Source organism: Acomys minous (genome assembly GCF_964271855.1).
Source record: "Acomys minous genome assembly, chromosome: 14".
In the NCBI taxonomy this organism is placed as follows: domain Eukaryota; kingdom Metazoa; phylum Chordata; class Mammalia; order Rodentia; family Muridae; genus Acomys; species Acomys minous.
The window spans coordinates 11609411-11636735 of record NC_140496.1 but is presented as its reverse complement, the minus strand read 5'-3'; the positions used below and the strand labels follow the sequence as shown (position 1 = coordinate 11636735).

General features: G+C 46.3%; 1 protein-coding gene and 1 long non-coding RNA gene across 3 annotated transcripts in view; one reads left to right on the top strand and one right to left on the bottom strand.

Moving 5' to 3' along the window:
* The window catches only part of LOC311583382, a 491748-nt gene that overhangs the window by 439941 nt on the left and 24482 nt on the right, over positions 1 to 27325 (top strand). The window lies entirely within an intron of this gene.
* CMC2 (C-X9-C motif containing 2) lies at positions 1823 to 27116 on the bottom strand. 2 transcript variants are annotated; one of them, XM_084756926.1, is made up of 5 exons: positions 27014 to 27116; positions 26597 to 26689; positions 17386 to 17496; positions 6812 to 6883; positions 1823 to 2181 (listed from the first exon to the last, which is right to left on the bottom strand). In XM_084756926.1, exons 3-5 carry the CDS (start codon positions 17464 to 17466, stop codon positions 2095 to 2097), a joined length of 240 nt encoding a protein of 79 aa, XP_084613052.1. In that variant the 5' UTR covers positions 17467 to 17496; positions 26597 to 26689; positions 27014 to 27116; the 3' UTR covers positions 1823 to 2094. The 2 variants fall into 2 exon arrangements, with proteins under 2 accessions (XP_084613052.1, XP_084613051.1); XM_084756925.1 differs by lacking the exon at positions 26597 to 26689.

The following is a 27325-nucleotide window of genomic DNA, read 5'->3' as shown; positions in this document are numbered from 1 at the left end:
GTTTTGAATTCTGCCAACCTCTAGTCACCACATGCATGCATGTATGCATGCATGCGCACAGGCACACATGTGTTCACGAATGTGTAAACAAACATGTGCATGCTTGTCCCCCCCCCTCCCAAAAAAAACCCAAACCCTCACGGGTATTAATAAACCTCAAGACACCCGTGGCCATCTGTAGGGTTGAAATGGAGCTGCAGCTGGCTGCTAATCTAATGTGATCATGAGGAGGTGGGCTTCAGGCCAGAGGCCTCTCAACTCCTAAACTCTGCTCCCAGGCCACAAACCTGGGTCTCACTGCCTTCCTCAACCCACCTAGCAAGTGGCTACTCGGCCTTCAACCAAAGACTCGCTCACCTTGTGGGACTGAGGCAGAGGGCAAGCCAGCCGTCCTTGGGGCTCTGAGCAGGTGTTAGAGTCAGTGCTAACGACCAGGTTCTGTTTGCTCCTGTCACCAGCACTCCTGCCACCCATCTTCCTGTAAATAAGCTGCCTTGAGCAAAATGACTGATTTTGGGTCCCAAACTGTAATTTTTTAAAAACCTCATTAAGATACAAATTGAAACTGCCCATTCTTGTGACTCTACCCCCCAAATCTCTCACTACCACACTTAGAATCCGTACTGCAGCCAAAGCCACAGAACTCAGGGCTTTGCAGTCTCTTCTCCATCCGCTCCATCTCTTAGCCACACGGATGCCCCGCTGGTGCCATGACAGTATCCCAACCCATCCTGGCCACCTTCCCCAAATACCTTTCCTGGGATGACTCCGTGATCACCAGGCACAAGGGCCCCTGTTGCGTGTTCTTTAGCACCTCCCTAATTGTGGGGCTTTGGTAACGGACTATGACTAACAGTCAGTGTGTTGATTTGCTGTAAGATTCTACTAGGAAAATGTCTTTTATGTATTCATAGTGACCAACACAAAAACTGCCCAGGTCAGCTACCACAGAAGGGACGTCAAGGACTCTGGTTCTGTCCCCACCACTTTCATCAGCTGTGTTATCCTCTTTACCCTGCAAATTGAATATCCAGCTTCTCCTGCAATGGGAAAAATCATTTATTAAACACAAAGGTCTCATACAAACATCATCCGCCAAACACTACCAAAAGCTTAGAGCTGGGTCCTGCCTCGTGGCTGTGGCTGTGGCTGAAGCTGCTGGCTTCCGAATTGTCACAAGTTTCAGAAACCAGCGGAAGTAGTCTTCATGAAGTAGGGGTTAGGTGGGAACCCATGAAGAGTCCTGGGGTTCTAGGCCAAAACCCAGGAGTGAACTGGTTCCTGTGCCAGCAACATTTAACCAAATGAGAAAGTGGAGTCTCATGGGGGCCCTAACCAGATGCAATCTTATCCGTATTAGCCATCACTCCAGAGGTCTGAGCAATGCTGTCTCTAGGACCCTCTGCTATTCAAAGCTGCAGAGGCTCAAGTCCCTCAAGGGCAAAGTATTTGCATAAAATGTACACACTTCCACCTGTGGCCACACCGGCTCTAGCTTACTTAGTGCCTGGTAGATGGACTTTATAAGTGGTTGCTATACTGTATTATTTCAAGAATGGCAAGGGACACGTACGTGTCCATTACAGGTCCATTTTTTTTTTTCAAATATCTTCCATCCACAATTTGAGACCTAACTAGAAACATCTGACCATTCAGAAAATGGCTCTTTAAAACCATAAAACTGGGAACCTCTATATAGTTAACTCTGCTGGAATTTCCCCACACTCCCCATGCCAGCTTGTGTCTTTAGTGCCTAACCTTCACCCACCATGTGGGCACCACTTATGCTCCAGCCCTGAGAGGGTGAAAGAAAAGGGGAGGACAGCGCTGTCCGACGGCTTTATTGTGGGAGGCGAGTCAGTGTCAGGTGGGTGCAGACTCAGGGCAGCGGCAGAGGGGGCGTTTGCAGGCACAGTGCACGGCACAGGAGGCTTCTGCTCGACAAGCACTGAGAACCTACGGTCTCAGGATTCTCCGCGGCTTACTTCCTTATGGGTCATTCATTGCATCCAAAGAGTCCAAGCGACCGAACAGAAGGGATTTTCCAGCTACCAGCCAGCCATCTTTAGGTCTCCAGCCAAGGCGTCCAGGGAGCTATCTCCCAGCTTCCTCTGGAAGACTGGAAAGCCTCTTCCGCATCGCAGCGCCGTGCTCCCTGCTCCTGGTCCTCTTCTCTGTGTACTGGAAGGAGAGGGGGAGAGAAGAGGCAACAGGTTACACTACCGCTGACGTCAGTTAAGCTAATGTGTTTTCTGACTTGACTCTGGTCTTTTACTCACTGAACCCGAGACCAGAGGTGTGAGCCCGAGAGAGAGCACGTGCGGGGCATTCGCTTGTCCAACACAGACTTGTCAACAGCAGCGTGGACAGCCACCCTGAGCATCAAGCTCTTCCCAAAGAGGTCAAGGGATGTCTTGGACAGATGCATTCTGTCCCTGGCCCCAGCAGCTCCTCTGTGTAATTGCTGGGACCATAACTTTGAGCACGGCCTGTTCACCTGCTGGGCGGTTCTGCCTATCCAAGGTGGTCACGGTGAGCCAGCACTTCCTGGAACCCTCTCCTGCTTATCCAAGGTGGTCACGGTGAGCCAGCACTTCCTGTGACCCTCTCCTGCTTATCCAAGGTGGTCACGGTGAGCCAACACTTCCTGTGACCCTCTCCTGCCTATCCAAGGGGGTCACGGTGAGCCAGCACTTCCTGTGACCCTCTCCTGCCTCCCATTACTCTTGCCTGCTTTAATCTTCAAGTAACCGATGGCCAATGAGGACCCTCTTTTCCTCTTCTCGGGGCCAAATGTGGCTGGTTACTCCAAGTGTTTACAGGGCATGGCCTCTTTCTTCCAACGCCTGCAAAATGGTTTATTCTAAAGGGAAGTTTAATAGCAACACCCCAAAAGAGAGCCTGAATAGCACAATTGGTAAGGCACCAGGCTTTCAATCTGAAGGTCCAAGGTTCAAGCCTCCCCTTCAGGGAAGGATTGGGAGGAAGGGGAAGGTGGCTATGATTGGGATGTAAAATAAATAGCAACCGCCTTTATTATAGATTCAGAACTAGAGTTGAACACAGCACTCAAGCCAGTGGCTGACAGGCAGAGGTGAGGAACCTACTTCTGAAGTTCCTCTAAATATGAAGAGTAAATGGCCAGTCAAAGCCTCCATCAACTCCCAGGGTGACTGACAGCAGGCAAACAGACCAGGGTCTCTTCATCGCCAGCTATCCCCATACTTGGTCCCCCACAAAGCTAAGCTTTTGCACCTGGCTTGCTCTAAATGCAGTTTTCACCTTGGAGGTTTGCAACTGAAGTGCCTGTCTATATAGGGCCAGCAGCAGTTGTAGGCTATACGGAACACAACCTTTAGATCTTCTCAAACCTACATCCACACAGAGTGCTTAAATGCACATGTGTTCATATGTTATCGACAGAGAAATATGAACATATTTTAAAAACAAATTAATTGTTCTTCCCTGAGGAGAGAGAAAGTAAATTAAAACATGAGCATATAGTAAACAATGGAGCATCTTTTATGAGCCAGAGATGTGGAAAGAAAGGACACAAAAATAGAAGATTTGATGACATCCAAGCATGGGCTTGTCTAGAATTCCTCCTAATTCCCAAGGGAAAAAAATTAAGATTTTCAACTTTTGAACTCCTCTACTCTCTGAGGGCAAAATTGCAAAGATAGCCAGGCTACACAGCCATTACAAAGTTCCAATCACCAGGCGTGGCAGGATACACCTTTAATCCCAGCACTCGGGCAGCAGAGGCAGGTAGAATGCTGTGAGTTCAAGGCCAGCCTGGTCTACAAAGTGAGTCCAGGAAAGCCAAGGCTACCCAGGAAAACCCTGTCTCGAAAAACCAAACCAAACCAAATAAACAAAAAAAGTTCCAATCACTACAATTTCAAACTAAGGGTTTTGATTGAAGAACTGTAAAAATCCTTCTGAATGGCAATTTTTTAAAAAATTGATGCGGTTTTTCTTTGTTTTTTCAAGACAGGGTTTTTTGTAGTCCTGGCTGTCCTGTAACTCTATCTATAGACCAGGCTGGCTTTGAACTTACAGAGATTTACCTGCCACTGCCTCCCGAGTGCTGGTATTAAAGGCATGCTCCACCATGCCTGGTTGAAAGGCAGTTTTAAAAAATTACAATTACTGCCAGGTGTAATGGTGCACACCTTTAATCCCAGCAGTTGGGAGACAGAGGCAGGCAGATCAGTGTGCGTTCCAGGCCAGCCTGGTCTATAAGGTGAATTCTAAGACACCCAGGGCTACAGAGTGAGTCTCTGTGTTAAACAAACAGTTACATTTATTTTCTGTCTGTTTCTGTGTGTGAGTGACACAAGCCATGGTTTATGTACGGGGGTCAGAGGACAAGTTTTAGGATGTCACTTCTCCACCATGTGTGTCGAGGGACAACACTCAGGGGCTCCACTTGTCTGCAAGCATCCTCACCCAATAGACCATGTTATCAGCCACTGAGTAACAAGTTTTCAAACTGTTTTTCTTCATCAGAAGGCTACTCCAGGCTGGGTATGGTGGATCACACTGGTAATTCTGGCTGAGTCCAGAGAACTAGGAGTTCTAGGACAACCTGGCTACACAGCAAAATCCTGTCTCAAAAAAACAAAACAAAACAACAACGAACCAATGAAGAAATAAGGGAGGACAGGCACAGGGGCTCTTCAACCAAACTTGTATGTGCAGAAGGCCAAGGCAGTGTGGGCTGTATGAAACCCTGTCTCAAAAACAAAACAGAACAAAAGGACCATTTGGGAGAAAAAAAAAATACAGAAACACTTCTCTACAACACAGAGATATGTGCTCTATGGGGAAAAAAAAAATAAAGATTTGACACTGGACTGTCTGTCCATGACAATCAGGAGAGGAGGGGGTCAAAGGTAAATGTTCAGAAGGTGATGTGTGTAGCAGGCATTAAAATGAATGACAGAGCACACTGAAGCAAAGTCTACACTGATGTAGAACGTCAAGACGGCCTTGACCAAAAAGGGGCAAAGGATGAAGGTAAAGTCACTGCCAAGATGTCATCAAAATACAGAATAAAAGGGACAGTTAACCAACCAATGAAGCAACGGGGACCAAGGACACAGTAACAGCAAAGGAGGAGGCAGCAGAGAGAGGCAGAAACAAGCAGAGCCTTTTAGAGTGGCATGGAACATCCATCACCACACATGGGGGCTGAAAATGGCTCTCACTGCTGTGGAGCCTCGACAGCTCTTGCAGAGGACCCCACGTTCAGTTCCTAGCACCCATGTCAGGCAGCTTACAACCACCTTGACCTCCAGCTCCAGGGAGCCCAATACCTACAGCATCTCTACGAACGTGCACATACCCACACACATGCACATAGTTTCTTTAAAACTCCCCACACATGGAGGGGTGGCAGGAGGGCCTCTGAAGCCACTATTAGGAATGGAGCAGGGCTGGAGAGATGGCTCAGTGGTTAAGAGTGCTGCCTGCTCTCCCAAAGGTCCTGAGTTCAATTCCCAGCAACCACATGGTAGCTCACAACCATCTGTAATGTGATCTGTTGTCCTCTTCTGGCCTACAGGCAGAACACAGTATATATAATAAATAAATCTTAAAAAAAAAAAAAAAAAAAAGAATGGAGGCGCTAGGATTCGGTGGTGCACGCCTTTTATCCCAGCACTCGGGAGGCAGAGGCAGGTGAATCTCTGTGTTGGGAGGCCACGCAGGCAGCCAGGGCTACACACAGAAAAACCTTGTCTTGGGAAAAAAACCAAAACACAAACAAACAAAAATCAAAGAACAAAACCAAAACAAAAGAACAGGAAACAAAAAGAGCAGAGCTGACCTGAGAGAACAAAGATCAGACACAACAATATTCATAAGCTGTAGCATGAAGCAATAGTCAATGTGTGGACGGCGCAGCAGCGAGCTTTATGTCTACTTGACACCAGCCAGAATCATCAAACAGGGGGCAGCTTCGACTGAAAAGAAAATCACCATAAGATCAGCTACAAGCAAGCATTTAGCTTTTTCTTTAATTTTAATTTTTTTTTAAGAGTGATTGATGGGGGAGGGCCCAGCCCATTGTGGGTGATGCAATCCCTGGGTTGGTGGTCCTGGGTTCTATAAGAAAGCAGGCGCAAGCGAGTGAGCAGCACCCTCCATGGCCTCTGCATCAGCTCCTGCCTCCAGGTCCCCGCCCTGCCTGAGTTCCTTGTCCTGACTTCCTTCAGTGATGACCTATGATGTGGAAGTGTGAGCCAAATAAACCCTTTCCTCCCCAAGTTGCTTTGGTCATGGTGTTTCATCACAGCACTAGTAACCCTGACTAAGACACAAGGAAATAGGGAATCTTATTTAAAAAAAAAAAAAAAACAATTACAGACAAGAAGTTTCCCCACCATCCAGTTGAAGACTCACTAACAATGCTTGGGACAGCCTGGAATGAAGCAGTCACGTGAGGTCTTAGTCACTGAAACAATGGCAAAATGACTGAGTTACACAGGGACAATCAATGTACACATAGGTAACGACCTATAAAACTGAATATATGTGTGGAACAACAAAAAGAAAAGCAGGTGTCAGAATAGCACAGGCGTTGTTTTCGTGAATATTTTTCAATGAAAGCAAACGTGTGTACATGGGAGAGAGGGGCAACATTCTAAAGCTGTTCCCAAAGCTGGGCTCAGTCCTCCTGCTTTTAAAGAAAATGACATACATGTAACAATGCTTTTCTGTTACACTAAAATTAGAGGAAATCTTACAGTGGCAACAGTGAAACATCAAAAAACAGGCTGCTGTTTAACGTGGACACTGTTCTTACCTCCTTCTTCAAGCATTTCCTCATCTCCCGATCGAGATCGTTGCAACGACCAAAAAATTTCAGAATGTTGTGCTAAAGGGGAGAGAAAAGGGGTGAAATGGTTCATCTCGTAATATGCCAGCATCTCTGCTGTCATGGCAATGGGTCTACCGGGTTACTCCGTGAGTAAACAAGTAAGAGGCAAACAGGATTCCTAAGGAGGCCTACCCCATCCTTTCTCTGTGGCAGGAAAAAAAAAAAAGGTTTGCAGGACAGAAACAAAACCCAATTTGAATGAGATGAGTGGGTGGGAAGAATGTGTGTCAGGGACCTGAGTTACACCTCCAGCACGGGAGCCAGGCAGCCCGGGAAGGTGGGGGCAGGAAGACGCTGGGGCTTACTGGCCAGCTGCCCAGCTGAATCCGTGAGCTCCAGGTTCAGTGAGAGGCCTTGTCTCAGAAAGAGTGCAATGGGGGCTGGAGAGATGGCTCGGGGGTTAAGAGCACTGGCTGCTCTTCCAAAGGTCCCCAGTTCATTTCCCAGCACCCACATGGCAGCTCACAACTGTCTGCCACTCTACGATCTGACACCCTCACACAGACATGTGCAGTTAAAATATCAATGCACATAAAATAAAGATAAATTAAAAAAATTTTAAATGCAGTGACTGAAAAAGATATCAGACATTAACCTCTGGCCTACACACACACACACACACACACACACACACACACACACACACACACACACTTTTCTTAGTTAAAAAAAAAAAAAAAAAAAGATGGTCTCCTAACCCATTAAAGCCTTACTTAGTGTAAAAGAGTAAAAAGGTTGAATCACAGGGCAGGGGAGATGACTCAGCAGTGAGGAGCACTTGCTGCTTTTCCAAGACCCAAGTTCAGTTCCCAACACCCTCACTTGGACAGCTTGCAACCTGTAATTCTGGTCTAGCTCCAGAGCAATCCAATGCCTCTGGCCTCCAAAGGTACCTGTATGCACATGCTCTGCCAGAAAAGCACATATACGTGCTTTAAAAAAATAAAGTTTAATCACCTCCAATCATTTCCTTAAGGAGCACACAGCAGCCACCCTTATTAGAGGGGTGTGGCCACAGAGCAGCCCCAGTGACATGAGCAAACTCTAATTTACTTCGCCAGCAAACACTGGTCCATAAGAGTTCTTTTGGGGGTTGTAGGGGTGACTCTGTGGTTACAAGTGCCTGCTGCTCTTATAAACAGCTCAAATCCCATTCCCAGCACCTACGCTGGGTTTCATGGGAGCCCATGATATCTTCTGGCCTCTTGGCACCTGTACTCATACCCATGTACACAACCGTGTGTGTGTGTGTGTGTGTGTGTGTGTGTGTGATTTAAGTTATTTAATAATAAAATGCTCACTTCCAAAGCCACTTTCTCACATGTCTCTGTCCCAAGTATCATCAACACACATCAGACATATACAATACCATCCGATGACCTAAACAGGTCACATAAATAAGCCACTAGTTCATAAGAAACACCAGTGTTGGGGCTGAAGCGATGGCTCCGTGGGTAAGAGCGCCGCTGCTCTTACAGAGGCCCTGGGTTCTACTCCCAGCATCCACATAGCAGCTAACAGGCTGTACCTCCTGTTCCAGGGGATCTGACGCCCTCTGACCTCCATGAGCACTGGCGGATACGGTGCACAGATACAGGTAAAATGCCCATACCCATAAAATAATGACAAATAAACCTCAAAAAAGGTAAAGTCTGAAGTTCAAAGTCTGCTTTGTTGCAAAAGCAAAACTAAAAATCTGATCTAGGTTTCAAACCCTGTTGCCAAACTATACAGATGCCGCACAGCAGATGCTGAGGCTGGCACGAAGGACCGCGGCTCCATTACGGTCAGGAGTGTTTGCACAGCACCCCGTTTAAGGCGGGCCGGGCAGCACAGTGATCTGCAGTAATGCCCTGCTGTAAACGCCGAGCTTGGGGCTGTAATAAGCACATAAGCACGGTTCTCTTCTCTTCCTAATTATGGTTTACATGGGAGTCAGACAACACATAATTAGTAAGCGACACCTTGTGCCATTTCTCTTTCCTCTTTCAGTGCCACTGTAGAAGCACTTCTCAGCTCCACACTGAATAAACGGTCAGAGTTGTTCCAATAAACACTTAAAAACAGTCCAGGAGCTCCTCTTTGTCACCTAATGGCCTTTTCAGAACAAGCATTTCCTGTGTTTTCCCTAAACGACTCTGTGACAACAAATAAACAGGGACAATGCAATTTTACTCTAAAAAAAAAAAAAAAGATAACACTTTTAGAAATCATAGCACACTACCTTAATGCCTATCGAGCCATATATATAAGCACACATACATACCTGTGTAATTAAAACACACCAATGTGTGTGCACATGTGTATGATCATGTATGTGCACATGTGTGTGGAGACTAGAGTTGACACTGGCGCTTTCTTCAATCTCTCTCCTGAACTTGGGAGTTTTCCAATTAGGCTCAACTGGCTGGCTAGCGGGCCCCAGGGATCCTCCGGTCTGTGTCTCCCCAGGCCAATTACAGGCCCCCACTGCTGTGGCCGGCTTTCCCGCAGGTGCCTGCCTCAGAAGTCAGCCCTCACACCCACTGAGCAGGCTCTCCAGCGGCCCCGTGTACACACGTCGCATTGTTTAAAGCTAAGATTAAAGCTAACTGCTATCCTTTCACTCGCACATTAGCCAAGCCCAGACGAGGATTACACCTTTATAAAGTGGAAAATGTCAGGCCCAAATCCCCAAGGGCAGCTGGTACACAGTGCCTGTGGCCTGGAGTTCCCTCGTACCAGCTAGTACTGGATGTGTATTCCAGAAACCAACCGGAAGGAATGACTGATGAGTTAGTTACAGAGAGCCTTTTACCTACTACAGAACAGCGTACCAGGTGCTGAGGTGTCAGCAGTGAACAAAGTGAACCCCAACCCAGCTCTCACTGCAGAATGACGACAAACAACAGTGCTGCGGTTCAGGGACACCCTGGGGGTCCCAAGGATTTGTCATCAGGAGATGTGCATGGATGGTCCTGGTTAAAAATCCATGGTGGTAAAAAGAAAAGGGCATGAATGTGGGGAAGGCAGTCAGGTAGGACGGATGACAGAGATAAGGAGTAGATGAGAAAATGAGGAAAAAGCACTGTATACATGTGTGACACCACCAAGGAACCTAATAAAAATAGACATAGCGTGGGCTGGTGAGATGGCTCAGCAGTTCAGAACACTGTCTGCTCTTCCAGAGGTCCTCAGTTCAATTCCCAGCAACCACATGGTGTCTCATGACCATATATAAAGGGACCTGATGTCCTCTTCTGGCTTGTAGGTGTATAAGCAGACAGAGCACTCCTACATTAAACAGACAACACTTAAAAAGTTTAAAGGTTAAAAAATATATATAATTTTGGTATCAGCAGGAAACAGTCTAATGATATCAACACCCCCTTTTCCCTCTAACTTTCTCTCCGACCTAGTGTTGGGGGTTGGAAGGGACAGGGGTGGTGTAGGGAGGTAGATAAAGAATCCAATAAAGTAGCCAAAAGTCCGGCTACAGATGTCACTAAGACAGAAAGAGGGGACAGTTCCAAAAGAGCTGGGTCTGTGTGGACAAGTTGAATTTGTTTTTGGAACAGCTAAGTCCACGGAGTTGATGTAAAGCAGAGATAAACAAAAATTTAAAAAGGAAAATGTTTGAGCTAGAGGTTTCAGTTGCTGAAATCACAGAACTACTCAGGAGGAGCAATAGCCGAGAAATAGGCTTAGGGTAGAGGCAAGACTGGTAAGGAGACAGGGTAGTCAGCACTGAGAAAACCAGGGAAGAGACAAAGGTGGAGAAGGGACCAAACACTGGCTGGAGAGGTGAGGCAGCTGAAACATGCCCTTGGCAGCGACCTCAGCTGCCTCAGCATCCTCCCGAGGAGCAAAGACCTGACTGAAAGAGGAGAAAGCAAACACTCCCTCCAGTCTACTTGGCCTGGGATTACTGCAAGGTTTTATGCTTGTGTTCTTGGGATAGGAAAAACGTAGGTATTTAAAATGTTAACAGGAAGACACCCCAACCCACCCACCTGCAAAAGGAGAACACACAAAGATAAGAAAATGCCCGGTAAGGCCTATTCTTAGTGACTTTCCTTCCGGGTGGCAAAGGGATGGCAGCTTCTGTTTCCTTGATGCCTTCTTGTTTTTTTTCACACTGTCTACAATGGCATGTACTACTTAAATATTGCCTTTATAAATCAGAAGAAAACAGCACTAAGGACTTCAAGTGGCTCTGTGGAACGCAGCTGCTTTACAGTCTGTCTTTTAAGTGTAGATGATTTGAGTCGTGCTGACAAATGTAGGCAAAACAGGCCAGTAGATCAGAAGCGCCCTGTAGTTTCTGACAGCCGTGGGAACGACACGTGGCTGCAAAGACTGCAGAAAAAAAACATGAAACACGGGAGGCATGGTGAAAGCGCTGCAAGGCACAAGAACACTGCAGGGTCCGGCCTGGACAGGGACGTCCGGAGTGACACAGCCTCAGAACTGAGAAAGATTAAAACAGCTACACAAATTGGGGACAGAAGCTGGATGGAGTTGGGTCGACCATCCTATCATTTAAACTACTGAGGCAGTGTGTGGCACACACCCAGAATGCCCAGAGAGTGCAGGAAAAGGCGGAAAGTTGCAGCTTTAGCAAAAACTCTACAAAAAGTGCACATGTGGCATGGTCCCGATTGCATCAGGTTCAAAGGCAGGCACTTGGTTCTACTGTGGGCATAAGGAGTGGCAGGCCCCAGTGACGCTGCAGGAGTGTGGCGTGATGCTGAGAGCAGTCTCCAACTCTGGGGCACACGGAACACATGGACGGCTAACACACACCATTGCCAGAGCCATGCTCTACCAACAGCAACTCCCGCCTCAGCCTGGGTTCAAATGGCTTGACTTTGGTCGCCACTCCCTTTGGCGTGACCGGTTGACTCATCTGGAGTAAGGATATAATTATCCGGTTTTACTCACGGCATGTCTCTGAGCACAGGGATTAAAGGTATGTGTCACCATGCCCACCATGTGTGACGTGGGCTGTCCTGAGTTCCTGATTTTTCTGCCACCAGCTCTTGAGCACATCCTACCTGAGTGACGACCTGACCTCTCACTAGCTGGAAGACCTGAACACAGCACACTGAAAGACACCCAGTGCCCAAAGCTGACACGGATGGATGATGATATACATATCGGATTATAGCCCTAGTATGCACGAGTCCACACTGACGGAGGTAATTAAGACAAGTCTACAGCACAGACTTCAAAAATTAAATAACTACCTACTGTATCGAGGAGGGAGATAACTTAATTCACTAGTCTAAATGTGCACAGTGACTTCCTTTCATAGATCTATGTAAAGGAGAAAAAAACAACTTTAAAGACAGACTCTAGACTAGTGACATGTGGGCAGTCTTCACCACATGCAGGCGACACACACGTTTTCTGCTATTTGTGTGCTTTTGGGGGGGCATTTAAATCTCTGCGCCCCCCCCCCACTAGACTAGATTCATAGGTCTAAGATAAAGACCCCATGTTAACTTTGTCCAAGCGGTCATGTAACTGTTCTAATGTCATCTGTTAGAAATCCATTTGAAATCCCCCAATTCTGAGTAAGGAAGTGGAAAATAACTGGCCTTCCAGTAACTACAAGAAGGCAGAACATGGGAGAAACCCATTTTAGGATGGCGCAGGTCTGTGGCATTTGAGAAGAGGCAGAACGAGGCAGGCCCTGTGTTTACCTGGCTTCCGGTCAACCACACAGCCAGACAGAGAAGGCTGACCTTGGGGAGCTGAGGAGCACAGCCCCCAGAGGGTTGGCTTGTCAGCTAGGGGAACCACCCTGGACTGCCTCACCTGTTGGCTGACACATCACAGGGCTGTGGTAACTACAAAGAACCACAGAACCAATGGCTGAAAAACAGCAACGAGCCCACGGAGTTCTCACAGCCCAGAGACTTCACTGACCACTCAAGCAGGAGAGAACCTAGAATCCTGTTCAGCTCCACACACACCCTAAAAACCCTCAAACTTGCCCACCCAGCAGATGAGTGCAATCACTAAATAAACTACTCACTAAAAAGGAAGGAAAAAAAAAAAACCCTAAAAACCCAAGGGTTCAGCACCAAATGAAAAACGCTTAGTAAAAAATATGTTTTTAAGTGACAGTCTAATTCTAAAACTTCTAAGGAATTAAAAGCGTTCTAGAATAGCCAAATCAACTTTTTGAAAAGGCATGGTTGAGCTAAGCAGAGGCAGGCTGATCTTTGTATGTTCAAGGCCAGCCAGGACTACAATGTAAGACTCTTATCTCCAAAAATAAAGGACACAGTTGGAGTATGGATTTGAAGCAACACAAGGCAGCAGTATTCAAAACTGTGTGGTATTAGAACAGACACATACAGCCAAGGAAATAGCTCAGTAGAAAAAAGTGGTTGCCTCATAAACCTGACAACCTGGGTTTAGTGCCCCAAAACCATAAAAAAAGGATTAAAGGTGTGCACCAACACACCCAGCACAATATTCTTTTTAGAAGTTAAGGAGGGTTTTTTTTGTGTGTGTGTGTGTGTGTGTTAGTTGATTGTGATAAAAATCTCATGCAGCTCAGTCTGGTCTTGAACTTATGCTCTGTTGCTCCTTCCTCCACTTCCACTAAGTCAGTGGGTCTCAACCTGTGGGTTACAACCCCTTTGGGGGCCACATATCAGCTATCCTACATATCGTATATTTACATTAGGATTCATAACAGTAGCAAAATCATAGTTATGAAATAGCAACGAAATAGTTGTACGGTTGGGGGGGTCTCCACATGAGGAAATATGTTGAAGGGTCACAGTATCAGGAAAGGTGAGAACGTCACAGGCACGCACTAACAGTGTCCATTTGTGCAGCGTGAAAGCATCACAGGCATGCACTACAGTGTCCACTTGTGCAGTGTGGGAACGTCACAGGCACGCACTACAGTGTCCACTTGTGCAGTGTGGGAACGTCACAGGCACACACTAACAGTGTCCATCTGTGCAGTGTGGGAACGTCACAGGCACGCATTAACAGTGTCCATCTGTGTAGTGTGGGAACGTCACAGGCACGCACTAATAGCGTCCATCTGTGCAGTGTGGGAACGTCACAGGGGGGCAAGACCGTCTCCCCCAACAAATGGTGCTAAGACAGTTAGGTATCTATGAGCAAAACAGTGAACTTCAAAGATCACACCTCATACCACATATGAAACTCAACCTCATCCACCAGAGACCTACGTATAAAAGCAAAACCTTATGATTCTAGTAAATCAACAACAACACATAGGAAAATCATGTCTTTGTGACCACAGGAAATAAGCAAAGATCCTTAGGACATTAAGAAAAAAGATACACATGACCTTAGCAAATCTGTAAGTTTCTCTTTGAAATATACCTTTAAGAAAATGAGAACTGAGGAGATGGCTCAGCGGTTGAGAGCACTGGCTGCTCTTCCAGGGGACCCAGGTTCAATTCCCGGCACCCACATGGCAGCTCACAACTGTCTGTAACTCCAGTCTAGTTATAGGGCTTCTGACACCATCACAAAGACATATAGGCAAAACACCCATGCACAGAAAATAAATCTTAAAATGTTAAAAAAAAAAAAAAGAGGAAGGAAGAAAATGAAAGGACAGGTGTGGTGGTGCAAGCTGTTACTTCCGGCACTAGGAAGGCAGAGCCAAGTGAATCTGTCTCTGTGAGTTCAAGGCCAGCCAGGGCTACATGGTAAGACCCTGTCCGAAAAGAAAAGATTGATAATACCACAGAATAAAAGAAAGAAACAGACTTAATATGAAGATCATTTTTTAAAAATCCAGACAACTCCAATTTTTAAATATAAGGGAAAGCTTGCATAAATGGCCAAGATGCACATGAAAAATAATCGTCAAATTATTAGCCATCAGAGAAACACACCCTGAAAGCCAAAAGGAGACGTGACTACATCCTCATGAGTACCAAAGCTGCGATTAAAATACTTAGAGCTAGTGCTGATGAGAACTCTGAACGGCACCAGTCTGGTCACTCCATTCCTGTGCATACATCCAAGAGAAATAAAAGACGTCACGCAATTGCTTATAAACAAATGTTCATAGCAGCTTTTACTCTAAACAGCACAAGTGTCTACCCGGATGGAAAGAAGCTAGAAGCTCGTACAACACACCATACTCAGAAACAGTTAGCTGCCTGGGAGCCAATGGCACAGCAGAGAGCAGGTACCAGCCTCACGACAAAGAAGAGGATACTGATAACAGATGCCAGAGCAGCAAAGCGATCGACATGAACAAAAAAGGTAGTGGTGAGTCCCCGGGGCCGGGTGTAAAGAACACTGCAAATTCTGGACAGATGGCGATGTGAGAGGACATTTTGTATTGACTATAACATGGTGGTATTGGTCAGTCATTAAATTGTACACTTAAAATTATAATATATATATATATATAGACAATGTTAACTTTTTTTAAAAAAGATGTATTTATTATTTATACAGTACTCTGCCCGCATACCAGAAGAGGGCCCAGATTGCATTATAGATAGTTGTGAGCCACCATGTGGTTGCTGGGAACTGAACTCAGGACCTTTAGAAGAACAGACAGTGCTCTTAACCTCTGAGCCATGCCTCCAGCCCCTGACAATGTTAACTTTCAAAGTTTATCTTTGGGTCTACAATGTGAAATGTTATCTTTACTGTATAAAACCTTTTGGAAAGAAAAACCAGAACCAAATGCTTAAAATGATTCAAATTTGTAACAGTCTAGGACATGTTAATATACAAACAGCACGTATCAGAATCACTTTGGCAGCTGCAGCTACACTTACCTACTGGGACACCTTGCCAGCTCAACTAGGATTTCTTTTCTTTCTTTTTTTTTTTTTCCGAGACAGGGTTTCTCTGTGTAGACTTGACTATCCTGAACTCGCTTTGTAGACCAGGCTGACCTGGAACTCAGTGATCCACCTGCCTCTGCCTCCCAAGTGCTGGGATTAAAGTTGTGCACTACCACACCCAGCTCAACTAGGATTATTTAAAAACAAAGACTGAAACCCTTGGCCCTTAGTTCACTAGGGTAGAGAGTACATATGAAAAGATGGTGCCCCAAATCTACCACTGTGACCTAAAGACCCTCAGTGACGAGATGGAAAGGTCACTCTGGAAGGGTCACACGCTCCCCGTCAGTCTTGTTCTGTCTTCTCTGTCCTTCTCTGTAACTTACTACAGATGGCATAGAAATGTTCCATCCTAAATCAACACAGCTAGCTCCTTTTAAAAATAAGGCTTTACGCTCCAACTATGGCACCAGCCAAGGACAATACAGGCCGTAAACCCCTACCCGGATCTAGCCAATGGACAGGACATTCTCCACAGTTGAGTAGAGAGTGGGGTATGACTTTCACACGTACTCTGGTGCCTCATATTTGACCATGTCCCCTGGAGGGGGAGACCTGGTGGCATTCAGAGGAAGGATAGCAAGCTACCAAGAAGAGACTTGATACCCTATGACCATATAAAGGGGAAGGAAGTCCCCTTCAGGCACAGTCATAGGGGAGGGGAGTAAGGGGAAAATGGGAGGGAGGGAAGAATGGGAGGATACAAGGGATGGGATAACCACTGAGATGTAACAAGAATAAATTAATTTAAAAAATTGAAAAAAAAATAAGGCTTTACAGATTTACTTTAAAAACCCTGAAGTTATATTTCACCTGATTCATTTTCCAGTTAGCCACAGCATGTGCAAGAGTTCCTAATTCTTTGTTTTTCCAAGACAGGGTTTCTCTGTGTGGCCCTGGCTGTCCTGGAACTCGCTCTGTAGACCAGCCTGGCCTGGAACTCAGAGACCCACCTGCCTCTGCCTCTCTAGTGCTGGGATGAAAGGCCTGAGTCACCACGGCCCTGTGTAAGAGCACCTAACCCTTGATCCACATATATATTGTGTGATCTGTCTGCCCAAAGCACATTGTTTGCAAATGCTGTAAGCATTACTTATTATCACTCTTTGGGTCCTAACCGTATTCATCGAAGTGGCAGTCACTATTACTATTACTAATTGTGACTTAGCTACAGTTTATAGCATCATGAGATAAACAGATGCACAAAGTTAAAGAAAAACAGTAACGCTCCATGAAACCATAAAAATTGTCAACATTGAAAAAAATGTCGCCTTGGTTTAAAGTAGGCCCCCGCATGGGCTTATTTTCCACTTTCCATTCCACCAAGACTTAAGTAAACCCATCAAATTTGGCCAATCAAAACCTGGAGCTAGTTAACAGAGACTGACATAAGGGAGTGGACAACCCTGAGTGGTGCTGCGTGATCAGGCGCTGAACTAACTGTCCCTGCCTCCTTCACTAGGGAAGCAACACACCTCACTGTGAGGACGCGCACGGCAGCCGCTGCATAGGGCCACACAAACTGCCGTGCCAGTCACACAGAACACAGAATCACGCACACCAAGCTTTCGGGCAGCTCACATGGTCACTAACGTGCAGCCACGGCCGCGCCGTGCTAACAGACACACTTCCCTTCGGAGTTCTTACATTTTTGTGGCATTCCTTAAGCAAGTTAATCAAGACGTTGCACTCTTCGGTGTGCAAGTGTGGCGACAAGTCCGGGTGCATCTTTAGGAGGACGGAGTGACGCAGGGCAGCCTGTGAACACAAGAATGCCTTGAGTATGCGAGAACACACTGGGGACTTCCTGAGAGCCAGCGCTGACCTTTAGCAGAAGAAAGCGTTAGCTGTGAAGCAGCTGTGATGGAAAAAGCCAGCACGTTACCCAGATGTAGAGAGCCTGCAGGTCCAGAGGAGGAAGGGCATCCATCCCCAAAGACAAGCCTGGATCAGTGCTCAGGCAGGAGCGCTTGCCTCTGTCAACAGCCAGGCCTTAAAGACTGGGCAACAGCTCCTGGAATCGGTTACTGCTCATTTGATTCAGGTGGACGTTTACCAATTATGAGAACTGGCTTATTGCTTCTTTTAAACTGTACATCCCTCTGAGAGCCTTGTAACGGGCCGTAAGTCAGTCTCACGTTAGTGTGAATTAACGCAGACTGCTCTCTTAACATCTGGCTAAGAAAACTCAGCTAAATGATGAAGTGAAAGGATAGGCAGTTTTCAGACTTAATAGATCTGAGCGCAGGGGCAATAACTGCCCTGAAAACAGAAATCCAACATGCCAGGATTAGTTTAATGGGTCAACCACAAAATAGAGAATTAGCAATCAAGGTTAAGGAAATACATTATTTTAAAGTCTCTGCTATAGTCATAGTGCTACTGTTATGTTTTCATCTACATTTTCTAACGCAGAAACATGACTGAAACAAAAAACAAAAAACACCCACACATTTGTTTCATTCCGGAAAAATTGCCAAAAAAGAAAACATAAGAACCACTCCAAACCTGTTAAGAAAGCGACTGCTGCCAGGCATAGAGATGCACTCAATTAATCCCAGTACTTGGGAGGCAGAGGCAGATGGATCTCTGAGTTTGAGGCTAGCCTGGTCTACAGTACAAGTTCCAGGACAGCCAGGGCTACAACAGAGAAACCCTGTCTTTCTCAAGCAACCAAACAAAAAGAAAGGTGGGGGAGGGGAGTGCTGAGCGATGACTCACTAGGTAAGAGTTAAGAACTTGATGTCTTCCTTACAGAAGTAGAGTTCCTTCCCAGCACCCACATCAGGCTGCTCACAACCCCGGGAACTACAGCTCCGGGGAATCCAACACCCTCTGCTGTCCTCCAGGGGCACCTGCACGCACATGGTGTGCACATAAACACACACAGGTGTATGTGTGTATGTCAAACATGCCATAGGGACCTACACCTGCCACCTCAGCACTCAGGAGGCAGGGGCAGGACATAGCCACAGCCATGTCAAGGACTCCATACCCTCAGACCCACGGAGAAAATGTCGAAATCTTCCTGGCTAGTCCGTGTATGGATATTGATAGCGTGTGCAGAAATGTCCACCACGGTTTTCTCCCTGAGCCCAGGCAACCCCAGACACTTATGGCCCGAGGACTGCTCCCTTACACAGACGGATCCAGCAGACAACTGCTAAACCTGTCTCCTCGATGCAGCTGTCTCCTTCATCTGCATAGACCAACCCACTGCCTTCCTTGAGTGGCTGAATGCAACAGCCCCCCCTCCCTGTTCAACTCCATATAATAAACATGCTGAGTTTGGGGGGGGGGGTGCTATTTCTCCAGCCAAGAGCCCAGACTACCCGATCCCAGCTTTTCTGAGTCTGTCTTTTCTTCAATCCCTGGCTCCCCAATCAGGTCTGTCCCTGAAGCTGTGCTGGATGTAGTAACATACAAAAATAAAGAACTGTAGTAAAAAAGTTTAAATCTTGATTTAAAAAAAAAAAAAGAAGTCCCACCGGGTGATGACGGTGTGACAATGTCATCAGTTATAACACACATACAACTCTCGTTTCAGGGTTCTGACAGCTCTGCGCAGGTTGAGGAAGGGGGTTTGGGCAGCATCTCCATAATTTCGGATCTGTTTCCCTATGAACCTAAAATTACTCTGAAAACTACAATCTATTTTTTTTTAATCCAAAAAGTGATTTATAGACTGTTGTCTACAACTATAAAAAGAAGTCCTGCAATTCAGTAAAAGAATCCAATTTGTGAGATGGCCAAAAAAGTCTGAAGACTTATTTTTAAGCTATAAGAATAGTTATAGAGTACATAAAGTGAGTACTCAACACTGCTAGTTCTTGGGGGAAACGCAAATAAATACCAGGAGGTCCCAAGATGTCCACCACCACAGTGACACAGGTGCCCCACAGTAGTGGACACACCCATCACACGCTAAAATTATTGTACCTGGGCTGGAGAGATGGCTCAGGAAGTAAGAGAACACACTCTTCCAGAGGACCCAGGTTCAGTCCCCAGTATCCACATGACGTGGCACAGAACCTCCTGGAAACTCCAGCTCCAGGGGACCTAATGCCTTCCTTGCACCCCACAGGTCCTTACATTCAAGCACACACACACACCAACACACAAATATACACATTTATAGAAATTTAAACACTTTAAGAAATATATTAAATCAGAAGTGTATTTGGTACTCCTAACACAAAGTCTAGTTTATACGGCAGTGTGGGTTACCTGAGACATCGTGGAATGTTGTACTGAAAGTGAAGACAGGAAGGCTGAGTGGGCCCTCACCATTAACGCGCACACCTGTTGGCACACAGGGTCTGCAGCCCTGACCTAGGATCACTGCTGAATGGAAGGCACAGATGCTAGAGCGACTCGGCCATCAGTGACATGTGACAGGACTGAGAAAAGCCTGTGCAAGACAGAGGCAATGACACTGGCTGGTTTAGGAAACATCTTATTTTTCCAGGGAAATACCAAGTTTTGACCTCACATTTTTGTAGGTATACTTTGAAAATCTGATCTTGGCTGCTTATATTTCTTTCTCCCTTCTCCACACCAGTCCCTTTCCAGTAGCCCAACACCAAAGAAGATTAGTGGGGAGAAGGAGTGTAGTTTTCCTTCGCTACTTCCTGCTGTTTAGAATCGTAGGGTTCCTTGGGGCAAATCCAATCTTTGTTTGAGAATATCTCTGACTTCTTCATACTGCATCAACAGCAACCAGGAGCCGCAGGGGAGAATAGCAGCCTCCTTCTTCCTTCTCCGAGCCCCCCAGTCTCTCTCTCTGGGACTGGCATTTATCCCAGATGAAAAGACCACCCACCCCCCACCCCCCGCATGAAGTAGTCACCAGCTGACAAAGATCATAGTTCCCTCTCATGAGGCAGTTATTAGCTGTGGTCAAACATGTTTACATATAAACCAACACTTTCACAACACACTTTCTGGTTTGCAGGGACGTATTTCTCTATAGCAAGCAAGAGCATCCTGTATCAGCCTGTCAGTATTCACAAGTGTCTCATAACGACTGTCCTTGTCTTCCAGCTCCGTGTGCCCCGGCTAACAATAGCAAACGCTCCTGCCAGTTTCTTAGGCTGTGAACTTTTTTGGCACCCTGGGCACAACTTCTTCCTCCATCTCACCTGCTTTCCTTCTTCTTTCTGCAGTTCCATGGGCTCTTCACTGTGATGCCGACAATCTCACGAGTGCCTTCCGCATCAACGTCCAATTCCATGCCTTTCCCTAGAGCTAATGTCTTGCTACCCTTGAGTGGATTCACATATATATCTTAAGAACGCTCTTCCAGAGGCAGTTCGTGCGCTGCTGGGCAACTCCTCTCCACTCAGCAGCAATGCTCTGGGCGGTACCTAGGATGTTAACACCTTTCCAAAATCTTAAGAGTGTTTGGAAAGATTCTGAGGCTTCCTCAGCCTGAGCCAATGCCTAACGTGAATGGTGTGCTTTGAAAGCAGCCATTGCGCCCTGGTCCATTGGTGGGGGGAAAGCATGATGATGTTGAGCAGCAGGCACACGGCCTTCACATCAGGATGCATGCCAGCCACGTGCCACGGATGTCTGAAGCATCATCAGGATGCCTGCCAGCCACGTGCCATGGATGCCTGGAGCATCATCAGGATGTATGCCAGCCACGTGCCATGGATGTCTGGAGCATCATCAGGATGCATGCCAGCCACGTGCCATCGATGTCTGGACCACTGTCTGGGATCAGACGGTTCTCAAATGGGACACTGCTTTGCCTACAGAATCTCTGGCTTGTGGAATAAAACAGTTTAGAAACCAATCTTCTTCTAACATGGCTGATGTCATCCAGACTTTGTTATGGCAACATTAAACAGGAAGTGTGTGCCTGCTCACATTCTTGAATGTTCTAGGACTCTCCAAATGGTAGATTAGAAAGGCTTTATTTGAAGCCTGTAACATTTCTTCCCAAAAGCAGACTTACATGGTCTCTAAATCCCACTGTAATCATGGACTCTGGGTGCAATGCGCATATGCACACTCTGGTATGTGCTTCCAGAGCAAGCTGGCTTCGTTAACACTAAATATCTGTTCCGCTAAGTCTTTCTGATCCACAGTTAACCCATGCACCTCTTCTTTAAAAGCTTTAGCACAGTCAATATCAGCAGCAGCACCCCACACTGACCTTAACAGTATGAAAATTATGATACTTCTGAAAGCATGGGAGCCACCTGTGGCTGCTGTAAACATCTGGGTAACAGGGTTCAGTGTGCTCACTGAGCACATTGAAACAACTTGTCTTAGCCTGGATCAGCAGGCTGAGTGGCATACACCTCCTCACCTACACTTCTGTGCACCCCACACGTTATTTTCTATACTATTGATCACTCCAGCTCTCTTGGTGGTGACAGTGGACTTAACAGACACTGCTTTCACTGCCTCACTGGTCCCCTTATCCTAAAGATGGTTGAGACTGTGGACTGGGGAGATCCTGACTCCCGTGAGCTGACCATGGCTGGCTGGCCACCTGCATGCTGGGCAAATATTTTGAGTCTCATCTCCAGAGTAACTCTTTCCTCCGCTTTCTTTCCTCCAGAAGCCGGATGCACAGAAGGGCATTTCCTAGACATGATGGGATGCAGATCCACACTATCCTAAAGCACGGGCAACACAGACACTGTCAAGTTTTCCCTTGTGACCTGGTGCTGCAGCATGCCACCAAGACATCACATCATCAGTCAAGGGAAACACCAAATGCAACATTCAGCCGCAGGTTTCCACTGACTGTGCGCTGCTTTCTGCAGCGCTCCAAGTTGAACCAACCACCTTCCTATCAGGGACGGCTGTAATCAGAAAGTCAGAGAGTAAAGCAGGGTTGGGGTGAGGCGACTCGAATTCTCTTACCACTGCAGAGGACCTATGCTGACAGCCTAGAGAAGCAAGGTAGAACATATGCACTTATGCAGATCCGCAGCTGCATACCAGGGCACCTACCCAAGAACGGAAAGCCTAAGGCCACGCTAAGACATGTGGGAACATGCGCAGAACCACTATTCTTTCATTATTACAGTTCTTTTAAATAGGGTCTCACCAGGTAGCCCTGGCTGGTCTCGAACTCACACAGTGTAGACCAGATTGGCCTTGATCTCATTGATCTCAGAGATCTGCATGCCTCAGCCTTCCAAAGACTAGGGTGAAAGGTGTGTGCATCCATACCGGGCTAGCAGCATTGTTCTTAGGAGTTAAGCCTGGGAATGCAAAGCCACCCAAAATCTCATAACCAGGTAGACATAGAGACAGATGTGCCTTAACTATACAGTAGAGTCCTCGTTAGCCACATGCTGTATCCTGATGAAAAGCCCCATTCTAGATGAAAGGAGCCAACAGAGGCTACACGGTGAATGGCTCTATCTTTACAAACGTACCAGAATAGCTAAATTCACTTACAATGACAATTTTGGTATGCACATTATACCTCAAATTTTGTATTTAAAAAAATCTGAGAAATATGTATTATGTTTCTGAACTTCTTAAACTTCCCACTTCATTACCAACAAATACCAAAGAAAGCCTAACAAATAATTCCCAAGGACTCAAACAAAGCCACTGTTTTTTTTTTCCCTCCAAGACAAGATTCCCTGTATAGCTTTAACTGTCCTGAACTCGCTTTGTAGACCAGGCTGGCCTTGAATTCACAAAGATATGCTTGCCTCTGCCTCCCGAGTGCTGAGTTAAAAGCGTGCGCCACCGTGCCCCACTTGAAGCTACTATCTTAAATTGCAATTTTATCTGCTTAACTGTTCAATTCGATAACTACTAAACACACACCGACACCACAGCTGAAGATCACAAATGAGCCTCTTCCACCCAGCCAAGTGTTTGAAATGGAAAATGGAAATAGCCAAGCTCAGACTCTGTTTGCTCTGCACTGAGTACAGGTCGTTTTAATGACACAAATCATGTGCCTCGGAAGCAGGAAGCTTAACACCGTTCGTCACTGTAAGCCACAGGCGGCTACTGTAAGAGAGGTGAGCACCGTCCACCATGTAGAATCATGTAATAGGATGTAGAATGTAGTTAATCTTGTTTTCGTCTCACTTGTTTTTCCTGAAAGCACACTGATTTGCCACACTAGAAACTGACTTGAATGTTTCTCTTCAAAAAATGTACTTGTCAAAATATTTTTGTACCATTTGATCAAGCAGCCCTCAAATTTGTTCCTTCATACTTCGAACACAAACGTTAAGACGTTCGGAAACGGCTTCTTTAATTAGCAAAGCAGACATATGGTCTCTGACTGTTGATGGCCCACCTTAAAATCTCTCGACTTCACCGTCACAGAAAGATGACGGGCACTTAGAACCTGCTGTTCAAATCTCCAGCTTCTGATGAACTTGCAGATCGGGCCAAGGTTATCCTTGGTGCTGGGCAGTGGTACCCTATGCACTACAGTCTGCTGGATGGCTAGTATTTTTTTTTTTTTTTGAAACACTGTTTTCCGTTTTCACACTCTTTTCATGTCTGGAAAAATGTATATCTATGTGTCATGAGATATGCAATTATTTTATCTACAAAGAGGGTTTATGTTAGAAGATTCTGCTCAGCTTGGGCATGGTGATAGGCCATGCTAAGCTGTGGTGTTCAGTCCATTAGGTATGCCAAATGCCTTGGGTTTTTTTGGGTTTTTTTGTTTTTGGTTTTGGTTTTTTTTTTAAGTAACTGAGGCTCAACCCAAGGGCCATGTGTTTGTTATGCTAACCAAGCACGCACCATTGCATTGTACCTCTTTGCCCTTTATTTTTTATCTTTTTAAAAAATGTATTTATTTATTATGTATACAATGCTCTGTCTGCATGTATACCTGCATACCAGAAGAGGGCATCAGATCTCATTATAGATGGTTGTGAGCCACCATGTGGTGGCTGGGAATTGAACTCAGAACCTCCAGAAAAGCAGACAGTGCTCTTAACGTCTGAGCCATCTCTCTAGCCTCATATTTTTTATCTTTTTTTTTTTTTAGATTTCTTTTTCTTTTATGTACGTTTTGGTATTTGGCGTACATGTATGTCTGTATGAGGGAGTCGGGTCTGCTGGAACTTGGGTTACAGACAGTTGTGAGCTGCCATGTGGGTGCTGGGAATTGAACCCCTGGGAGAGCAGCCAGTGCTCTTAACTGCTGAGCCATCTCTCCAGCCCCTCTCCTTGCCCTTTAAATGAATTTTTGAACTTACAGTGCATTTGTCTGGACATAATCCTACCAGAAGTTAAGAAGTATCTTTACTTGAAGACACGTGGCTACTAATCTATAAATGCCTATCATATACAGGCATAAACACACATAACTATGTGTATTTTCTCCCCACTGTAAGAAAGATTTACTTAAGATATGTATAGTATTGTTAGTGCCAGCCAGAAAAAAATGGTTTTCATTTTCGTTTTAACTGAGAAACAAAAACAGGCTCTTCTCCTGGCTTATCCTTGGTGGCTACTTCAAAGAATAAATGTTAATTTTTTTCTTCCCCTACTCTTGGCAAGAAGAATGCTATTTAACCTAGGCTCTAAAAACTCAATCTTTTCTAACAAATCCTTTGCTTTAGCACCAGGTGGCACATTTTTAAGATAAAGAGACTCTAGGGAGAGGAGACTCATGCTAATAACAGGTGATAATCCTGTATTTTAATGTCATCTGTGTTTCGTTTAGAAAAATTTTGCTACTGGGTGGCACTAGACTACAGTTGCTACTTCTAATAGTTTAAACTAAGGGGCTGGGGAGATGTTTGGGGGTAAAGCTCTTGCTGTGCCTTGGGTGTCTGTAACCCTTAAAGAGGAGACAGAGGCAGGCTGACCTCAGGAGGGTGCTCAGTGGCCGGCCAGCCTAGCCAAAAGGGCAAGCTTACACAGTTCAATGACACACCAGATCTCAGATGCATAAGGAAGAGAGAGCTAGAGCTCGGTGAGATCTCACTGCACTGAGGTCACCCCCCTCACACACACACACACACACCCCAAAACACATACACACGAACACACATACAAGCATGCACTGATTAAGGCCAGCAAGTTGGCACGGTGCGTGATGACTTGAGATCAGTCTTTAGAACTCACATAAGTGGAAGGAGAAAACTGACTCCAAAGAGCATCCTCTGACCCACGTGCACACGTACACACATGTACACACACACACACACGGTCACATTTCAGCCACACTGTCTACTACTTTTGAATTCCACTAAACTGCTTTTCAAGAAACAGGTCTCCTCTGCCTCACTCTGGATCAATCTCTTACCAGGGAGGCAGGTTAGCACTCGCTGAGTGGAGGGAAATTTTAGAGATAAATAAATAAATAATCAATCTGCACACAGGTGACAGAACAGAAGCTTGTGAGTCGTCCAGAAAGCGCATACAGTAAGTGTGGATAAATGCTACCTGACCGCTGAAACTCAACACCAAAGGAAATAAAAAGAGGCGCATTTTCACTTCGATCAACCAAATGCTAACAAGGCCTAATTGTACAAGGCAGAAAGGATGTCAAGAGAATGCCTTTGCCAACGCAAAATCTTTTACATTTAAAGGTGGTTTTGTTACTGACACAGGGTCTCATGTAGTCCCGCCTGGCTCGGAAATCCTTATGTAGCTGAGGTTGACCTTGAACTCCTGACTCCAGCCTCCACTTCCCCAGAACTGGGATTAAGGCACCCACCACCAAGCCCTGTCTTTTTCGGGTTTTGTTTGATTTTGCAGAGTTTTAACAGAGGTTTCTAATATTTCGATTCTACGTACATCTATTGTGAAAACACAATCACCATCGTCCTCGAAGCCCATAAAACGAAACGTTCCTTTCCCTGCCAAGTGTACCGTGGGGCTCTTTGTGGATGCCCACATCACCAGCCAGTTAAGTGACTTTTCATTACAGGAACTTTCAGGGCAGCTAAAATGCACTCTCTCCCAGAAGCCTCTTTTTACTGGCAGATCCCTCGATTAGAAACCATCCAGAAGAGTCAGTTAGTTCACTGAGCTCTCAGTGTCAAACGCATCTCCAAAGCGCTGCCACAGGGTAGGCGCACTCCACGAGGCGCGCGCCCAAGGTCGCCAGGCCAGCGAGCGTCGGGCAGATCTCGGCAGAGTGTGACATCTCTTGCCCTCGGCTCACCAACCGAGTGCTCCTAGCAAAGGTCCAAGGACAGGGACACGAGTACAGCTCAGCACGCAGCCTAGCGAGGCGCGGAAAGCAGAAGAGCCGCGTCCTCCCGACGCGGTCTCCCAGGGGCCCGGAGGCTGAGGGACACCCGACACTCACCGCCGCTCAGCCCCCAAGGGAAGCACTGAGACAGAAGTCAGAGACACGGAGCCATGGCTCGGTCAACTGGAGTACGAGGCCCACCCCCCACCTCCCGGCCTCTGCGCATGCGCCGGCCCGGCGAGCATCGCCCCTCCCGGACGGGTCCACTGCCGCAGACTAAGGGGGATGATGGGCCAGACCACTGAGGTTCTGCGGGGACAGCAAACAACGCTGACTGCAAGGCGGAATTCCAGACGGCGGATAAACTGATTTACATTATCCTGTCCTTGAGTAGAGCTGCTTTGGTGGCCCGAAGCGTTTTTCATCCGG